This window comes from Ascidia mentula, chromosome 4 (genome assembly GCF_947561715.1).
Source record: "Ascidia mentula chromosome 4, kaAscMent1.1, whole genome shotgun sequence".
NCBI classification, from domain to species: domain Eukaryota; kingdom Metazoa; phylum Chordata; class Ascidiacea; order Phlebobranchia; family Ascidiidae; genus Ascidia; species Ascidia mentula.
Window position 1 is genome coordinate 20,162,210 of NC_138569.1, and position 19,775 is coordinate 20,181,984.

Consider the following 19,775-nt stretch of genomic DNA (forward strand, 5'->3'; position numbering starts at 1 on the left):
TTCGGTGTTGTGAACCTTGCTTTCCGTCGTAAAAATAGGTGTAGTGTTTCGGCATATATGCGCTTTTCCAAATTATTCATTGCAATGATAGTTGGATGTCTGGTGGCAGGAACGGCAAGTGACATGTAAGACAAACGATCAACAAAACATGTTCCTGGAAACGCAGGCGTGTTTTGTTTTGTCGACAGAATACGAGACAGTTGGCACAACATAGTGTAGTTCATTTGCAATTCCAGGTTTGGGCAATAGCATTGTATTGTTCAACAGGCATTTGGTAGCTACAGAAAAGGGGAAATTGTCAGGTGTTGGTGGTGTTGATTCGTAGAATCGATTTTCTGCACTCACAAAATGACAGAAGAAAATACCATAGGAGAGAATGGAAGTAAACGTGAATCTGGGATGGGATACTACGACAAAAGACTCTGTTGGTTGATGTTCTTCTCATCCATACCAAACGCTTTTGTTACCCTGCAGTTTCTCGTCACTCAATTTACCCCGAACTACCATTGTGACGTTACTGAAGTTGTAGAATATTTTAAGGTAACATTTGATTATTCGGTATACAAAAGTATAAACATAAAAATCTATTTTCCATTACTTTTCACTGACTTGCCCTTATAGTTATTTAAATTAAGTACATTTACGAATGATAACTTGTGTCGATCTAAATTTGAACGCAGGTAAAGCTTATGTTTAACTCAAGACTGTATTAAATAACTCTTTGTTAAGGTGAGAAACGAAAGCAACGCACTCGACCGAGCTTTAAATGTTAGCATACCCTGGGAAGAAGATGAACACGGGAAAATATCATTGAGTAAATGCCACCAATACAACCTCACGCAGTGGACAGGAAATTATAGTTACCGTAAGTATATGCTACTTGCGGTTTACTGTTGTAATTACAAAATTAATTAGCAATGCTCATAATTTGTTAAATTTAATACATCCACATATTGGGTGGGAATATTTGCATTCACAACCAATTTAATTACAACAAAATCCACATTTCTGTTGCCTCCCTTTTCCCAGCAATAGCCCAGATTGTAAAGCAGTGGGTTTCATATATTCAACATCGCGAACCACATGTACTGGCGCCTCCCAATTGTAAGGATGGGAAAAGTGCAAAACGAAAGTTAACTAACCATCTTCAACTTCTAATCAAGTTTGTTTTAAACATTTAGGTCCGGAAAATGCATCTGTTATTCCGTGTAAGTCGTTCTGGTTCGAGGGACCTGAAAAGTCGGCGATAACTGCGGTAAGTTTTACATCGTTTTTTGACAAAATGTTTTGCAAGCATTCGCGCGATTGCATTTTAGGAATCTATAATAACGGATATTCACTAAACTGCAAATTTTTAATTGTATAAATCAAGTTAGCCATTTCAATGTTTGCAGCCATGCAATGTTTGCGTGTAAAGCTAGCGTGGTAAAGAAGCCGCCAAAAACTATTAAAATACAGGTTAAAATATAAAATAAAAAAAATATAAGTCATAACAGTAATAAGCAGAAACAGAGGAAAAGTTGACATTGAAAGAGACAGCGCTCGTTTCCACGTCTATATTCAAGACGGTTTTGTAAAACTTTTTTAAACCTTACAGTTTGGTCTCGTGTGTGATCGGGATTGGATGAAACCGTATTTCACATCCTTCGTATTCATTGGAATGATAGTTGGATGTCTGGTGGAAGGAACGGCAAGTGACATGTAAGATTAATGAGCAACACCATAGCGCTGGCACTTGGCTGTAGGCAAATATTTCGACAGTCCTTAGGTGTTAATTGTGGTTAAAAGCTGGCTACCATGTCAACAAATTGTTTTGGTTCTCATAACTCTCGCTGTCTTAGCCTACAGTCTTCCATAATAACAAGAAATAAAATTAATTCATGTTTTGTTGAACCATTAAAACAAAAATGTTTTAGGTATGGTCGAAAACCGGTTTTTCTTGTCTTCACGTTTTGGTCCTTCTTGGCAGTATTTGGGCAAAGTTTTGCACAAGACGAAATCTCTTATGCAATATTATGTATTCTGGTTGGTATTGGAAACCTCATAAACTTCGCCGTTGCATCGGTCCTAGGTAAGCTTTCCAATCTGATTAATTACCTAGACAAAGCATTCAAACCATAAAGGTTACCATCACCAGGCAGCAACAGCAATCTTGTTTCAGCCATCTATTTTAATCCAAAATCATTCAAGCGTTAAGTATCCCCGAAGCAACCTTAATTTTACATATTAGCACAACGATAATAACAACAAAACCCTTACTTTAGGAAACAAGCCCGTTTACATAAACTTTTAAAAGCTAATTTAAAGAAGCTTTGCTCAATCGCTCCTACCTTTTTTTTGCGCAAGAGGACTGCGGAGTCCATTACTCGCATAAAAAAATGAAGTGTGCTGAAATGTGGACGGACTACACCGGAAACAACTTCAAAGCCAATGTCAAGCACTTCTCTTTTACTTTTTTATCATTTATTTGATGCAATGTGACAAACCTAAACAAAACCGCACACCTATAGAACCACTAGCATCCTTCTGTTCTCCAAGTGGATTGAAAGTGTAGCGAATTTAATACACCTCCGCCAAATGGATTGAGTGCTTCGTCGCTCATCTTGCGCAAAAAAACGGGCGGAGCTATTGAGTGAAGCGAATTCGAATTTGCTTTTATTGTTCGTTTGTGATATTGCATCAGGTAAATGATAAAAAATTAAAAGATGAGTACTTGACGTTGGAGGTTGTTATAGGTGCAGACCGTTCACTTTGCATGCCATGTCATGGAATCCATCGCACTTAATTTTTTTAGTAAATTTGTTTCTTAGTATCCATCGATAACGACATGCATTTCAAGAGAAACTCGCACATTTATAGATGCTTGTCCAGTTTTGCGGTCAATAAAAACAACCAAACCTCACATGTAAACACATGCGAAATATGGATTAGATTGGGATGTTTCAACTGGTCTCCCTTCTGCACAATTCGGATTGCTTCCTGTCGCAAATATTAACAGGCTTAGTGTTAAAGTAGTTCTGAAGTATTCTTATTTTATATAAAACTTTTTTATTCGAAAGGTTCGGAAATCATTGCACCAAAGCACCGAACTTTCTTGTACTTTGCTCTTACAATGGGCTATTCGATCGGATACGTATGCGTGGCGCCTATCTCCTATTTTCTTCGTGACTGGAGATGGTTCCTGCGTTTCTCTGGATTGATCGGAATCTTTTATATTCCATATATATGGTGAGAGACAACCATAGGTTGTAGTTATTTAAAGAAGACAGGATTAGAAGAGTTTGGCTCGTTAGGCTTTTCTCTTCGACATTACTGTAAGTGTTATAAGGAACCTTAGCAGATCATATTATAACACATAAACGAAATCATTTTTTCTACTAAATCTGTTTCATTAATCACGGTCTTGTCGCTTCATTGATATACTGTAGTTATTTACATCCTATTTTCCAAAAGGTAATTGACAATTGGCATTTAGACACCATAGTCATCACCATACGTACAAATACCGTTATCGAGATAACCTCGATTCGAATACGGGTATGGCAAAAATCAGATGACGATTTTAGCTTAAAGTTTGTGTGCAAACGAGAGTTGTTCTTGATATTGTGTCTTTCTTCACATCGTTACACAATTAATATCGCTACATCAAATTCCAACACTGCATTTCTCAGGAAGTTGTGAGGTTACTTCCCTATTAGTTAAATATGGTTCTTTAAATCGAATTACTCGGGTTAAGAAACCAGTCATTTTAAGGTATATTGATGAGAGTCCTCGTTGGTTGCTCGTTTCTGGAAAAGAACAAAAGGCTCAAGCTATCCTAGAAAAAATCGCAAAACTCAACAAACGGGAACCTGTAAATGTGAAAGATCTCCAAGAATCTGTTTCCGAAACACCGTTAGGTGTCTTGGCGACATTTAAAAAGATTGGCTGTGTACCTGTGTTGATAGTGAGGTTTGCAATCTCCTGCATAACTTGGTAAGTCCTGGCTTTGGAAACATTATTATTCCTTTGATAGCAATTTTCGAGCATTATTGTTGATATATACACCTTGAAAGAAAAATTGGTTATGAATCGCAATACAGATCAGCCTCGTCCGCCAGAGGGCACAATTTTCACGGTCTTAAATACCGTTACTTGGTGTTTTAAATCTAAGTTTAAAGAGGCGAGTTTACATGTTGACGTGTCAGCATACAACAAAATACAACGTAGTAATGTTCCAGGCAATCGCATGATTGGCAGGATCGCCCCAATATGCGCAAGTCACAGCTATCGTATCGAGATCAATGGGTTTATAGGCATTGCAGCAGCCCAGCTGGATCAAACACTTTTTCCCAGTCGGAGCGAGATTTGAAACCTAATGATACAACATAAGAGATAAATAAGATATCGTTTTTGCAGGTTTGCTATTTCGCTGTCGTACTTTGTTCTGGCTCTGGGCAACAACAATTTAAGCGGCAATCGCTTCTTGAACTTGTTCTACGCAAGTTTAGTGGAGATCGCATCGGCTTTTGTGTATTACGTGTTCGTTGCGAAGTTGGGCAGATGCACATCCTATGTTGCGTCTGGGACTGGTTTGGCGCTTTCAATCGCAGGAGCTTCGCTTGTGGGTAAATGTGAGTAATTCTACCAAAGTTCGTAACTATTCTACCGAATTACTCCCCACTTTCCAACTCTAAAGGAGAGAAACTCAAGTAGTTTATTTCTTCTACTTTAAACATTAATCAAGTAAAAACGTTTAATAATCGTTCTCCTTTTAGTCAATCCGGCATCGGAGATCATGCTGACTTTGTGCGGAAAATTAATGGCAGCAACTTCATGGGCCGTACTTTACGTGCACACACTGGAAATATTCCCGACCAAAACAAGACAGAGCATTATGTTTCTGGTTATCATAGCTTCAAGATTTGGAGGGTTGCTTTCACCGTTTATTGTGCACGCAGGTATTTCCAGTGGTGGGATTAAGCTGGTTCGGACAGGTTAGCACCGGTTCGCGCAAACCTATTCTTGGAATTTAATGACCTAAAAGCGAACTGTTTGTTAACATGTGTAGACCTATATGTTTCACTTCAAGCACTGTATTCCCACGGTTACTATAACATGCTGCGAGTGAGAGAACTGGATGCTAATATATTTAAATTCCACCAATGGATATTTGTAAAATGCTCGGTGAAATGTAATCATATTCCTTTTGCTGACTGTACCATTTACATATATCCACACATAAGCTACAAGAGCAAAAATCCACATTTGTTGTAGTAGCTGTGTTTAATTAAAAGTTTTATTCAGGAGAAAGTGGAAAAGCAACGACTGCTTCTCTCATGACAGCGGGTTTGGTTCTTCTAACTTCACTTCTGTATTTCCTGTTGCCTGAGACTGGTGACTCTCCGTTACCTCAAACTGTGGAAGAAGCAAAATCGTTACAGGGGTAAATATGTGTAATGGACAGTTCGTTGTTACATGCGCAACGGAGCCTTAATAGTCAATGATAGCTGCATCGACGATTGGCCGCAAGGTACCACAAAGTGGAAATATGTGTGCCTGCTAGTCTACCAGCTATCCCACTGCCACAGTCACCAGCTGCACTGATGAGACCTTACAGGTCAAAACAGTGTGTACAACTGTCTGCAGTTCGTTGTTGTTTCTGTTGTTTTTTAAACAGTTTTTCTTTTTTAAAGGAGAACAATTTTACCTGGCGAGATAAAGGCAAGACGCTACATTTTTGACACCAAACGCTTTATCTAACAAATAACCCGAAAGTCAAATGATTATAAGGACAATGAGACCCATGTTGCCGAAAATATAGCATGACTGACGTCACAGATCGTAGATAAGGCTTCGGTGAGTGATGACGTCATGTATCTTTGATGTCAGCCACACACACGTGAAGGTGGATAAGCAATCAATACACAGTGAAAGAGGTCGCAACAAAATAAACACATTTAATATGGGCAGTCTCTGTGCTCAAAAATCTTCTTGTTGGTGTTCCAATGTAAAATGATTACAATAATTCAAAAGGTCCTTCTGGCAATAATATTTATTTCTCTCGGCGATTTGAATGTTGTTCAACGGATTGTTTTTACAAAAAAAATAAATATGTTTTGCCAGAACATCCTTTTAATTTGTTTTTTGATGTTGTTCTAGCACGATAGTTTCCCGGGAAATGTTCATGATGAACAAAAAACAAACTGATCGTTGTTTACAGGAGTTGGAGACGGTGCTGGCACAAATTGGCCGGGCGAAGAGGAAATAGGAACAGAGCAACATACGTGGCTGGTCAAAACACCTCAGAACTTACGATGTAGCGATTGCATTCCCAGCAAAATAGGAGGAATGTAGTATAGATCAAGCTTAAAAAACCTATAAATAATTGTAGCTGTGGACAATAAAAATTATATCCAAGTATAGTGTTTTGTGTTCTTTTTATACTTGTACACAAATAATAACAAGTTAATTCACACTTACAATGGCATTGGAATTGCGCCAGCCATAAGAGCAGCGTAGTAATATTACGAATCCCCTATTAACAGCGACCTTTTTTCTCATTTGCGTACAAACGAACAATTTCGCTATGAACAACACAGTGGCATTTTTTCATCAGTTCCTGTCCCGTACGCAAGTGCTGCTGAATTCGTTGAAAAACTAATGTTTGTTTAAAATAGAAGAGTGCACTGCTCCATTGTTAAGTGCTGTTTAAAACGTCTTTCTAAACGCACTGCAAACGCGGTTTACATTATATTTTGATTCGCAGTAAAACTGAAAAATTATCGGATATTTGTCCAAGTGTTCGAAAATAATAATATGCAAAAAAAGTCATGCTTGCTTGCATTGGAAACAAAGAAAGCGCGACATAATATTGACACTTTTGTTTCGAGCGTTAAGTCATGATCTTTCATAAGTTGTTGTGTCACTGACTTTTTACAACGTCAAGTTTGTTCCACTTGTTTGCACTTCCCATGTCAAGAGTGGTATAAAAATAACTGACTAGATTATTCACCGTTTGATTTCGTGTGTGCATCGCAACAGGCATAAATTGAAGACTTTCCTGTGTTCAGAAAAATTTGGCTGACAGCTGTGGTGTCAACGAACTAGTACGTTTTATTTGTAAGTGCAACCAAAGAGATCAGGGTATTTGTAACATAGCATTGTTTGCGTTAGATTGTTGGTAACCAAAGAAACCAGGTGCCGCCAAAGGTCTAGGGGCCATTAATTTCAAAAGTGAACTTTTAGCACATCCAAGAATGACAAAACAATGCAGCAAAAAAAGGAAGTGAACATGTAGCTGAGAACAAAACAACAGAATTTGTTTCTCACTTCCTTTTGCGCGGTGTGCGTTTTGCACTAAACATATGGTGCTGTTGATTTCGTTGGCTAGTTTGATATTTTGTCTGAAGTTGAAGAGCGCAAACTTTACCGTGTAACGCGATGTGTTACGCGCATGACAAGGTATAGGATCGCCCCATTGCCAAGCAGGCCCTTACTTCATCTATACCATTAGGTTTACTGGCATCGCAGCCAAGGCTCTGTGTAATTTCGAATGAGACGGTGATTGATTAACTGTTTACTTGCTTGTGATAAATGCAGCTGTTTCCTTGCAGGAATGTTTGGCAAACTGTCATGTTAGATTAATGACAAACGCAAAATGTTTATGGTAGAAACGTTCCACTGACAACAGTCGTGAGGACTAAGCGGTCAGTGAAAAGTCTAACATAATATTGTTCAAAGGTAGTTGGAAACTAAAGAAACTAAACACCTTTGAAAGTGTTGGTTGCGTTCTTAGGCTGGTTTGGTTATCTTACAAAATGTCTGGAGGAAGTAACAAAAAGAAAGAGGAAAGTAAACATGATTCAGGGATGGGATACTACGACAAAAGACTCTGTTGGTTGATGTTCTTCTCATCCATACCAAATGCTTTTGTTACCCTGCAGGTTCTCGTCACTCAATTTACCCCGAACTACCACTGTGACGTCACTGAAGTTGTAGAATATTTTGAGGTAACCCAAACACTTTGTGTATATATGTCAGATATCACAGTAACATTATTTTGTCATTGCTCGTTAAGTTTGTAGCAAAAGCAAATCAGTATTTTAAAATATGCTTCCTGTTGTAGCCCCCGACTAATAACATTCGTGTCGGCCACATTTTACGATAGGCGAGAAACGAAAGCAACGCACTCGACCGAGCTTTAAATGTTAGCATTCCTTGGGAAGAAAATGAACACGGGAAAATATCATTGAGTAAATGCCATCAATACAACCTCACGCAGTGGACAGGAAATTATAGTTACCGTAAGTATTTGGCGATGTCAAACAAGCCTTTAGGTAGGCATTCAATTTACTTGTAATGATTCAATTCAGTCGCCTTTCTATTGCCTCCCACCTCTATAAAGGGGATTTCGAAAGCACTGACGAGTAATGAAAAACGCCGCCATGCATGCAACCGCTGTATTTTAAAGCTAGCATGTATTTAATTCTATTTTATACCCTTTAGTCCATGAAAACATCTCAGTTATTCCTTGCAAATTATTCCACTTCGAAGGTCCTGAAAAATCGGCAATAAGTGAGGTAAGATTCCAGATTTCAAGAACAACAAACATTTCAACGCTTCGGTGTTGTGAACCTTGCTTTGCGTCGTAAAAAAATGGTGCAGGGTTTCGGCATACATGCGCTTTTCCAAATACCTCAATAATTTTACAGTTTGGTCTCGTGTGTGATCGGGAATGGTTGAAACCGTATTTCACATCCTTCGTATTCATTGGAATGATGATTGGATGTCTGGTGGCAGGAACAGCAAGTGACATGTAAGATTAATGACCAACAAAACATGTTCCTGAAAACGCAGGCGTGTTTTGTTTTGTCGACAGAATACCAGACAGTTGGCAAAACATAGTGTAGTTCATTTGCAATTGCAGGTTTGGGCGCAAACCGGTTTTTCTTGTCTTCACGTTTTGGACCTTCATAACAGTATTTGGCCTCAGTTTTGTGCAGGACGAAATCTCCTATGCAATATTTTGCGTCCTGGTTGGCATTGGAAATCTTGTCAACTTCGCCGTTGCATCGGTCGTAGGTATTTCAAAAAAAATTATCATTAATCATATTTAAAGGATATGCTTGTCACATTCTAAGGATCTAAAAGAATTGGGTTATTTTTCACAGAACCAACAATGAACTGGTGTTTTGTAGGTTCTGAAATAATTCCACCAAAACATCGCACTTTCCTATACTTTGCACTTACTTCTGGATACTCTGTGGGTTACATGTCTATGGCACCTATATCATATCTGTTCCGTGACTGGAGATGGTTCCTACGTTTTTCTGGCGCAATTGGAATTCTTTATATTCCGTACTTTTGGTGAGAATAAATTAATCTTCCATTTGCAAAGGAAATTAAATAAATTTGATGTTCTTCAGAAAGTTTAAGACATCAAATGTAGAAATTGTGTGAAGTAAAAGTTTCCCTTGACTTTATTATTGGATAATAAGCATGCTTCGAGAGCTACAGACAAGGTGTACACACTGTTTCGACCTGTAAGTGCATCTGTTGACTATGCCACTGCGCTAGCTTTTACGCTAGCACGCACACACTTTGTGGTACCTATCGGTCAACGTCACTCCGGTGGGAACCCAACAGTGTGTACATCCTGTCTGCAGCTCTCAATGAATATTATGGCTCTTTTTGCACAAGTATGCTTTAATAATTTAAACTCCGCTTAGTTTTGTCACTTGCATAAAATCTTTGTGTGGCGAACCAAATGAACTGTGGAAATGTTCGATTAAGGTGTATTGATGAGAGTCCTCGTTGGTTGCTCGTTTCTGGAAAAGAACAAAAGGCTCGAGTTATCCTAGAAAAAATCGCAAAACTCAACAAACGGGAACCTGTAGATGTGAAAGATGTCCAAGAATCTGTTTCCGAAACACCGCTAGGTGTCTTGGCGACATTGAAGAAGATCGGTCGTGAACCAGTGTTAATAGCGAGGTTTGGAGTCTGCTGCGTTACTTGGTAAGTTTGATGTAGGTGCAATATGCAACGATTGTTGAAATAATTAGTGATGCGCCGAAACAGCATTTTTTTTATTCGGTCGAAATCGAATATTCGGCAAAAGTTGCCGAATAAATTCGGCCGAATAAAGCGAAACTAATTTTGGTATCTATCTCTTCAAGCGAAATAAATTTAAACAAAACATGTGCTGTAGTGGATCTAATACTATCATACAGCCCTTTGTTGGCACTTAAAAAAGAACCTAGTTTTCGAGTTCTCCAGTTCAGACTCTTATTACCAATTATATTTTGACGGAATTTCTATTACTTTTTCGCTGCTGAATTTGAGATGAAGTTTACGCATTAATGTTCGATAGATTCTCATGCCCTGAAAAGTACAACTGAGAACACCTTGCCGAAAATAAAGATTTCCTATGAAAATAACCTCGCATGTTCTTTGCACAACATTTTTGCAGGTTCATTATTTCAATGTCGTACTTCGCCCTGGCTCTTGGAAATAATAATTTGGGCGGGAATCGCTTCTTGAACTTGTTCTACGCAAGTTTAGTGGAGATCGCATCGGCTTTTGTGTATTACGTGTTTGTGGCGAAGATGGGTAGGTGCATCCCCTTCATTGCATCCAGTATGTGTTTGGCATTTTCTATTGCTGGAGCAAATCTTCTCGCAAACTGTAAGTTATTATCATTCTTTACTTAACTTGAGAGCCATTAAAAGTTGAATTGATTTGCTTAGAACTGGTATCCGCTTGTATGTACAACAGAATGCTAAACTGTTTTAATTTTCAATAAGCCTGAGTGTTATTTAAATATTCATTTAAATATTCAGGAAGTCTTTTGCTCACTTTAAAACAAAATCTATCTTCTCACTTTGTTTGGAAAGTTGCGTTCCATGGTTTGTGACATTTTTTTTCCTTTTCATGCAGCCAATCCAACAGCGGAAGTCGTATTAACGTTGTGCGGTAAACTTATGGTGGGAACAGCTTGGGCAATTGCTTATGTCCATACGTTGGAAATTTTCCCAACAAAAGCCAGACAAAGCATTCTTTTTTTGGTTATCGCTGCTTCGAGAATCGGTGGAATGCTTTCTCCATTTATTGTACACGCAGGTATGTGAGGTGCTTTAAAAACAGTTCGCGTTAAAATTGATACATCTGAACAAAACAGTAGACGAGCTGGCACACAGTAATGTGTCTGGTCTGGAACGTGTAAGTGCACCGATTAGAATTAGCACTTTAAACCTAATTCCATGCAAATGGTGCACATATCTAACATACGTACAAAAGCAATATCAAAATCTTATTGTTGCTCAGGTGAAAGTGGAAGCGCCTTTACTGCGTCCCTGGTTACTGCGGGTTTGGTTCTTACGTCATCACTTCTCTATTTCTTGTTACCGGAGATGAGACATGCAAGTCTGCCACAAACAGTGGAAGAAGCAAAATCACTACAAGGGTAAAATAGACAAAATCAAGTAGTTCTCCTGGACTTGATCAGCCACAATTCTTTTTTTTTCACTTCGATAAACATAAAAATTCCCTGCACCGCAAACCTTCTCGTAAATATCACGTTCGAATCTGATGATGAAATAAAGTGTTAAGAAACAAAACAAGAATGTTTTTTACTGACATGTTTCGTTTTTGGCTTCCCTGGTTAATTATAGCATAATTTAAACGATGCTACAAAACATTACATACTGCATGATGTGTAATGACAATGGTTATAGCAACGTGTTTGCAGGATATGGAAACAATATTGGGACAAACTGTTCAACAATCACCAAGGTCGACAGGTTAAAGCAGCATATGCACGTGGTCACAAAAGTGCGGAAATTTAACAGTGAAATTCCGAATACTGTGAAAAAGAAAGGAACATCGACCTCAAGTGGCGAAACTGCTGGATATCAAAAACTATCTGAGCAACTGTTTCCATTGCCAGTAATAACATATATGCGTAATTGGAAATCTTGTATGAGGTACAAACGCGATTTGTATAAATGGTAACGTGTATACCTCCCTCTTCTTGTCTTTGGTGAAACTGTAGATGCCAACAAAAGGATGACAGTTAATATTCAGAGTCTTTGGAAGTCAGTTTGTGTTATTATTGTGAGACTAACTAAATATGTCAATTTATGACCATTTTGTAGACAAATTAGTTTATGTCACGAAATATATATGTCACGAAATACCATTAGCCACAGATGGTTGTCTAAGTTGGCTGTGTAATGCATGGAAGACAAGGTGTTTATTGTGTATAGGAGTGCTGAAATCGAACCGAAAACGAACAAATATACCACAGAGTAACTGTCTGCAAGGGCACGAGACAAATAGTTGGGAGATTTTTATGTTAAACGGCAAAAAATTCCAAATACATATTTTAAAAAAAACGGTACCACACAAAAAACAAGTAATATTTGACTTTAAAAATCTTGTAAAACAAGTATTTTGCTGTATGTGGTTTGTTGATGGAATATACCAGCGGCTGCATTAAGTCAGCCAAGAGAATTGAAAGGCGATATAATAAGGGATGTCAGTTTCCGGTTTTAACGACGTTTTAGGCGTTTGCGGAAAGCGCGATATAAACGCATGTAGATAGTTTTGTTAAGAACGAGGGAATAAAATTGTTCATTCAGTTTCCGTCGCCCTTATCGGTTTTGGCGGCAAGAACTGCTACTGGTTTCGTTGCTTTGTCTCAGTTAACGTTCGAACGGGACGGTTGCACCATTGCTATTGAGTGCTGTTTGAAAAGTTTATTTCAAATTGTACGATTTAGTCCCGAGTAAAACCGTGACTTTTTAATGCCAACTTAACCGTAATAACAAGAGAGATGTTAGATTTGTGGGGAAAAAAGTTTGACCACAATTTCAGCATTTTGTTTTTCTGAATATGTTCCAAAGCCGTTTTGTCGACAAAACAGTGTTTGCGCAGGCCTAAGATGGTTTAACAGAAACGCCATAAGACTTTGTCATTATTCACAGGTTGTTGCAAATAACTTTCGAAGGTGTACGTGCCGTTCGTCGGTTGGTTTGGTGATCACCACTTAACAAAATGACAGAAGAAAGTAACAAAAAGGAAAAGGAAATTAAACGTGAATCTGGGATGGGTTACTACGACAAAAGACTCTGTTGGTTGATGTTTTTCTCATCCATACCAAACGCTTTGGTTTCCTTGCAGGTTCTCGTCACTCAATTCACCCCGAACTACCATTGTGACGTCACTGAAGTTGTAGAAAATTTTGAGGTAACCCAAACACTTCGTGGATATTTGTTTATATATTTCAGATATCATAGTAATATTCTTTTTACAAGTTTTAAAAACGTAGTAAAAGCAAATTAGTAATTTCAAAATATATGCTGTAACTCCACCAATAATTACATTACCATGTTGGACATATTCGTAAATGAGAGTTTTTTTAAAGAAGAGAAACGAAAGCAACGCACTCGACCGAGCTTTAAATGTTAGCATTCCCTGGGAAGAAGATGAACACGGGAAAATGTCATTGAGTAAATGCCATCAATACAACCTCACGCAGTGGACAGGAAATTATAGTCACCGTAAGTATTGGACGTTGTTGTAACCATTATTACGTTGCATGCATGGCGACGCTTTCCATTACAAACTTATGTAAAAAACAAAAACACTGTTATCGATAGGCAGTCTAGTAACGACCAATTTACTCGGAAAGTCTCCATGCATTCCCATTACAATTGCCTCCCATTTCTATTAAAGCGAATATCGATAACAGTGTTTCTGGTTGTTACATGAGTTCGTAATGGAAAGCGTCGCCATGCATGCAACCCATACCCATATATTACACAACACCACGCATTTCTTATCTTTTATGTTTCCCATAGGTCCTGAAAACATCTCAATTATTCCTTGCAAGTCGTTTTACTTCGAGGGTCCTGAAGTATCAGCAATAAGTGAGGTAAAATCGCGAATCGTCTGATGCATGGAACGGTCGTGAATAAAACTGTCGCGTGTTGCCGAGAAATTTCTTTCAACTAGTGGTGGTCGTCACTGAAAAACATAAAAACTACTTCACAGCAATGTAAATAAATAACTTTTGTAAACTCTGTTTTACACTTTACAGTTTGGTCTCGTGTGTGATCGGGATTGGTTGAAACCGTATTTCACATCCTTCGTATTCATTGGAATGATAGTTGGATGTCTGGTGGCAGGAACGGCAAGTGACATGTAAGAAAGACGTATCCCAAAACTTTAAGACGTGTTCAATTTGTTCTGTAGCATATCACATGCCTCCAAAATGAAGAAGGTTATTATAACCCCGATCACAATACATTACCGACTTTTTTTATTTGCAATTGCAGGTTTGGGCGCAAACCGGTTTTTCTGGTCTTCACGTTTTGGTCCTTCTTGGCAGTATTTGCCCTCAGTTTTGCGCAAGACGAAATCTCTTATGCGATATTTTGCGTCCTGGCTGGCATTGGAAACCTTGTCAACTACGCCATTGCATCGGTTATTGGTATAAAAACTATGTTTATCGCAAGGGGGTAAATCATATTGAAACGATATGCTTTTCACATTCTAAGGATCGAGAAGACTTAGAAACCACAGGGTCTGTTGTCCCCAGAACCAACAATGAATTGTTGTGTTGTAGGTTCTGAAATCATTCCACCAAAACATCGCACTTTCCTATATTTTGCACTTTCTGTTGGATACGCAGTGGGTTACATGTGTGCTGCACCTATGTCATATTTGTTCCGTGACTGGAGATGGTTCTTACGTTTTTCTGGCGCAATTGGAATTCTTTATATTCCGTATTTTTGGTGAGAATATAAACCTTCCTTACAAATTTTAGGAAGATTGTTGCGTGGAATTCAGTACTACTATCGCACTACAAAATCGTATATGATCAGTATGAGACGATATTTTCTTATTGTGTAGTTTGGTTGCATGCATAATATACACTAGAAAATTAGACGTGTTGTTTTGACACTGCTACGTGTTGAAATGACACACTTCTGTGTTGCCAAACGTGTTGTTTTATAAGCACCGAGTGAAAATAACACGCTTGATGTGCATTTCTAACACGGCGGTGTGTGTTTTAGCGTTAAAATCTGCAAACAACACGTGTGTTCTTTGGAAACAACACGGCAGTTTCTGGCAAACGTGTTGCAAATTTGCATAATAACACATCAACGTGTTATATGCACTAATGTTAGCAACACGCTTTCCGTGTTGTCATCAGACATCTATGTTTGCATACGATATTTACGGTCAAAATTCGAAGGCTGGTGACAAGATAAATTACTAAAGAAGTGTTTTGTATTGCATATCAATATTTCTATTGAAGTAAGTATTGGCGATGGGAAATGCCCAACATGTATTCCTCTGTCATAATGTATTTTAAATTACGTCATAAAGCAAGCAATCAGTAAAATGCATTAATGCTGATTTTACTGCTAAGCAATGTTGTATGCGCAATTGCTAGTGTATAATTAAGAGCGTTTTGAGTTAGATATTATCAAACTATACTCCTATCGTTTAAGGGCATTGCGAGTAAAATTTAGGTTCTCTCGCCCACGTTTCGAAAACGCACAATCCGAAGCATGGGGATCCGGCAAATGTAAGTATAAATTAATTACTACCTACTTATTTGTCCATTATTTTTAAACGTAAATAAACTGTATTAATACAATAACATCTTGTAATGTCAGATTGTTATAAACTTGGAAGCTGAGAATTTTTGGGTCTGTGTAGACAAGGTTTTATTTACCCCTTGCCTTGAAAATATTTCGGCGGGAATTTGTGGCGAAATGTTTCAAAGCAGCTTGCCAGGTTGGCTTGTTAACTATGTTGTTTCAACTACAAGGGTAAGTCGTGCCACTTCGTTTTTAGCTATGTTAAAATGTGTATTTTGCCATTTTTAATATGAGCTGTTTGGTTTGCAAAATTCTTTTAGGTTATCTTGTATAAACTAGGTCCTTGTATACTGTTGATCAACTTGTTGCAACACAAATTGTGGATTAGATGGATCACCCTGAGGTTAGTTTCAAGCACTTTATCAACATGTGTGCTTTTTAAGCATGTGCTTTTATTCACTTCATTAACAATTGCATGTACAATAAACCAAACACCAGGCACTTTAAAACATACATAACAATAAATGTTGTGCAGATGTTATTTTTGTTGTTGAATGTTTTGTAGATTGTCTTACTTGCTGGTTTGGGCCTGATACCAGAAGAATATGTTGACACATGAAAAGTAATGTTCAGTAAGTATTGTCATTTCTTATCAAAGTAACAAATATAGCATTTTTGTGTTCTGTATTTCGCCTTTGCCCTTCGGCAAATAAAATTTTTCAACAACAATTCCTTTTAGGTTAATTAATGTTGGGGTGGACATCATGAAGATAAAAAGGAAAAAGTAATATCAGCAAGCATTCTACTGCCATTTTTGTTCTGAGGAAGGTAAATATTTTTTTTATTCACAAACTATAAGTTAGTTTTGTAAGTAGTATGTATGAAGCCGCTTACAAAAACAAGTTACTGAAAATGCTCATTTTGTGGTAGCAAATTACTATATGGCATTCTTGTTTTCCATTAATTCGCATATTCGAAGGGTGAAAACATGTTGGTGATAATTCATATTCATACATTGACTTTTCAAGGCAAAGTTGTATTGTTGTCTCAATTTTGACATGGTTTTAAAAATAACTAATTGTGTTAATGTCAATGCTATTTTCATATATTTTATCTTATGCCTATTTATTTTCTTTTCAGAATGAACAGCCCAAGATGCTAGCCCATGCTTGTATTGTAATCAATACAAATAATGTTGGGTTCATTGGACTGATGTCCATTGCTGTGGATATCTCTATATAAAGTAAAGCTACCAAACATATTTGCTTGGTTGGCTGTTCATTAAAGTTTGATTTTGTACTTTGCAGCCATAAAAAGTTAACATAGTTGAAGTTAATGCCTTAGACAAATTTCTAAAACAACTGTTGACTTTGACATTTTGCATGTTCAACACAAAAATGTGCATGATATGTATTTCAACTACTTATGCTACTTGATGGTTTCAAATTTGGTTATAGTTAGTGCCATATACAAATTTTCACAGTTGTATTTGTTTTTCTGCATCTCGTTCCAGTCCTTTTCTATTGCCTTTACTATTGTAATACAACTTGGTGCATATATAACTGTGTGGTTTGAAACAACACGCATTTCCTGTGCAATGGGCTTGTAGCCCTATACGACACATTACACGCGTGTTGTTTAGGCAGGATCGCAGATTTTCACGGCAAAACAACACGTTAGGTGTGTCAGAACATTCACAGGGAGAAACAACACGGCTGTTATGCAACACGTGTACAGTGTTGTATACGGCTACAGAATTGCCGTGTTGAAACAACACGTTTCACTTTTCTAGTGTACATATGTGTAAAATAAAGCAATGCTTCATTAAGGTATATTGATGAGAGTCCTCGTTGGTTGCTCGTTTCTGGAAAAGAACAAAAGGCTCAAGCTATCCTAGAAAAAATCGCAAAACTCAACAAACGGGAACCTGTAAATGTGAAAGATCTCCAAGAATCTGTTTCCGAAACACCGCTAGGTGTCTTGGCGACATTGAAAAAGATCGGTCGTGAACCAGTGTTAATAGTGAGGTTTGCCGTCTTTTGCATAAATTGGTAAGTGTGATATAGGTGCAAAATACCTTTTTAAATAACAAAATTGCGACAGTTACACTTTTTTTCATTTAGATTGTAAGTAATTGTGATATCATTTTCAAATTGACAAAGCGCTATTGGTTTTGAGATAATAGAAATTGAAGATGCCGTAATTGAAGATTTCTCAAAAATAACCTAAAAATTCTTTTTTATATTTACAGGTTTATTATTTCAATGGCGTACTTCGCCCTGGCTCTTGGAAATAATAACTTGGGCGGGAATCGCTTCCTTAACTTGTTCTATGCAAGTTTAGTGGAGATCGCATCGGCATTTTTGTATTACGTGTTTGTGGCGAAGATGGGTAGATGCATTCCCTTCATTGCATGCAGTGTGTGTTTGGCGTTTTCTATTGCTGGAGCAAATCTTTTCGCAAACTGTAAGTGATAGTGTTATTTTTACATTATGTAAAGGCCTATTAGTAGGATTTAATTTGTTTAAAATGGTTCTCATACTTTCAAAATTATATTGAACTCCTGTTTGGCAGGAACGTTTTTTTGTCAGAAAACAATGGGCAATAATTTTTTGATCTGCCTTCACCTTTTCTTTCAGCCAATCCAACGATGGAAGTCGTTTTAACGATGTGCGGTAAACTGATGGTGGCAACAGCTTGGGCAATCGCTTACATACATGCGCTGGAAATTTTTCCAACTAAAGCTAGACAAAGCATTATGTTTTGGGTTGTCGTTGCTTCGAGAATCGGTGGAGTGCTTTCGCCGTTTATTGTACACGCAGGTACACCTTGGCAAATAACGAACAGTTTACTATAATGCAAAATCAATTTTTGTGCTCGTGTCACGTTGAAATGCATGACATCTACGTGCTGATAACATATGTGCATTGATCATTCTCTTGTATCTAACCGATTTGCAAAAAAAGCAACATAGAATGAAAAATATAATTTGCTGTTTAGGTGAAAGTGGAAGCGCCTTTACTGCGTCCCTGGTTACAGCGGGTTTGGTTCTTACGTCATCACTTCTCTATTTCTTGTTACCGGAGATGGGACATACAAGTCTGCCACAAACAGTGGAAGAAGCAAAATCACTACAAGGGTAAAAATGACAAAATCAAGTAGTTCTCTTGGATATTTTTTTTAACGTATAATAAAAAATTATCTCTTTCTTTTATCTTTACGCAAAAAATTAATAAACAACGGCAATATTTTAGCTTTGATCTCGTTTATAGCTTAAACTTTTCTTGACGGACTTTGGTCAACGAATGTTGATAACTATTTGGCCAACTTTACTTAAATACGACGTGTAATGGTTGCAAAACTTTTGTACAGGATTTGGAAACAATATTGGGATAAACTCTTCAACAATCACAAAGACATACCTGGCAAAGCAACGTACGTACGTGGCCTCAACAGTGCGGAACTTACAATCTAACAGTTCGTGATACTGTCACCAGAAAAGAAACACTTGCTTATGGTTGCACAGATGCTGTATATCAAAATGTACAAACAATTTGCGCAATGCGAACTTTACTATGGCTTGTATATGCGTAATCGGAAATCGTGTGATGCGCTGAAATACATTGTAATATTTTTTGCAGGGGTGCACAACTCAATCGACCATATTTTTTACAATATCCACTGCGTGCCAAACTTTTGCAGAAAACACTTGATTAAACGTTGTTACATCCAAAACATCATACAATCACGGACCACACTTATTTTCCAAAATTCCAGGGAAAAAAATTCGGTCCGCGTGGCGTTTTTAACCAATAGTGTGCAAAACTTTGCAGGCTGCCTTGTGTTGCGCATCCATGTATTGTAGTAAAGCATTTTTCGTTGTGTTTGCCATGCAGGAAACGTTATGTCCAAAAACATGATAGGTTATTGAAGGTCAGTTTCACCTAAATACAATGTAGAAATAATAGATGACATTTCAAGGTTATCTTTATGCAACGTTTTCTCATGAAACACCGTTAGCCACAATTTTGTCGCTTTCACTGATAGTTCACCATGTTTCTGCTGCTTGTAGTGTAAATTTATTCAGCGTTCTATGATGTCCTAAAAACAGTTGTCCCCTTCTTCATTATATATATACAATTGTGTAGAAGTACATCGCAATTACAAATGGTTTAACCTCCA

At 37.6% G+C, this 19,775-nt stretch overlaps 2 protein-coding genes and 1 pseudogene across 2 annotated transcripts; all 3 read left to right on the plus strand.

The window, feature by feature from the left end:
• The first annotated feature begins 399 nt into the window (after nucleotides 1-399).
• LOC145898274 (solute carrier family 22 member 4-like) lies at nucleotides 400-6,336 on the plus strand (annotated as a pseudogene).
• Nucleotides 6,337-7,850: 1,514 nt separating this feature from the next.
• On the plus strand, nucleotides 7,851-11,825 carry LOC145898275 (organic cation transporter protein-like). Its single transcript, XM_082986706.1, has 11 exons — nucleotides 7,851-7,991; nucleotides 8,150-8,279; nucleotides 8,488-8,561; nucleotides 8,694-8,797; nucleotides 8,909-9,063; nucleotides 9,180-9,348; nucleotides 9,775-9,996; nucleotides 10,451-10,665; nucleotides 10,918-11,100; nucleotides 11,305-11,443; nucleotides 11,729-11,825. Exons 1-11 carry the CDS (start codon nucleotides 7,851-7,853, stop codon nucleotides 11,823-11,825), a joined length of 1,629 nt encoding a protein of 542 aa, XP_082842832.1.
• Nucleotides 11,826-13,086: 1,261 nt separating this feature from the next.
• Nucleotides 13,087-19,068, plus strand: LOC145898276 (organic cation/carnitine transporter 2-like). The gene is made up of 11 exons (XM_082986707.1): nucleotides 13,087-13,227; nucleotides 13,406-13,541; nucleotides 13,842-13,915; nucleotides 14,081-14,184; nucleotides 14,319-14,473; nucleotides 14,609-14,777; nucleotides 17,423-17,644; nucleotides 17,845-18,059; nucleotides 18,233-18,415; nucleotides 18,594-18,732; nucleotides 18,966-19,068. The coding sequence occupies exons 1-11, from the start codon at nucleotides 13,087-13,089 to the stop codon at nucleotides 19,066-19,068; spliced, it is 1,641 nt and encodes a 546-aa protein (XP_082842833.1).
• Nucleotides 19,069-19,775: the final 707 nt, after the last annotated feature.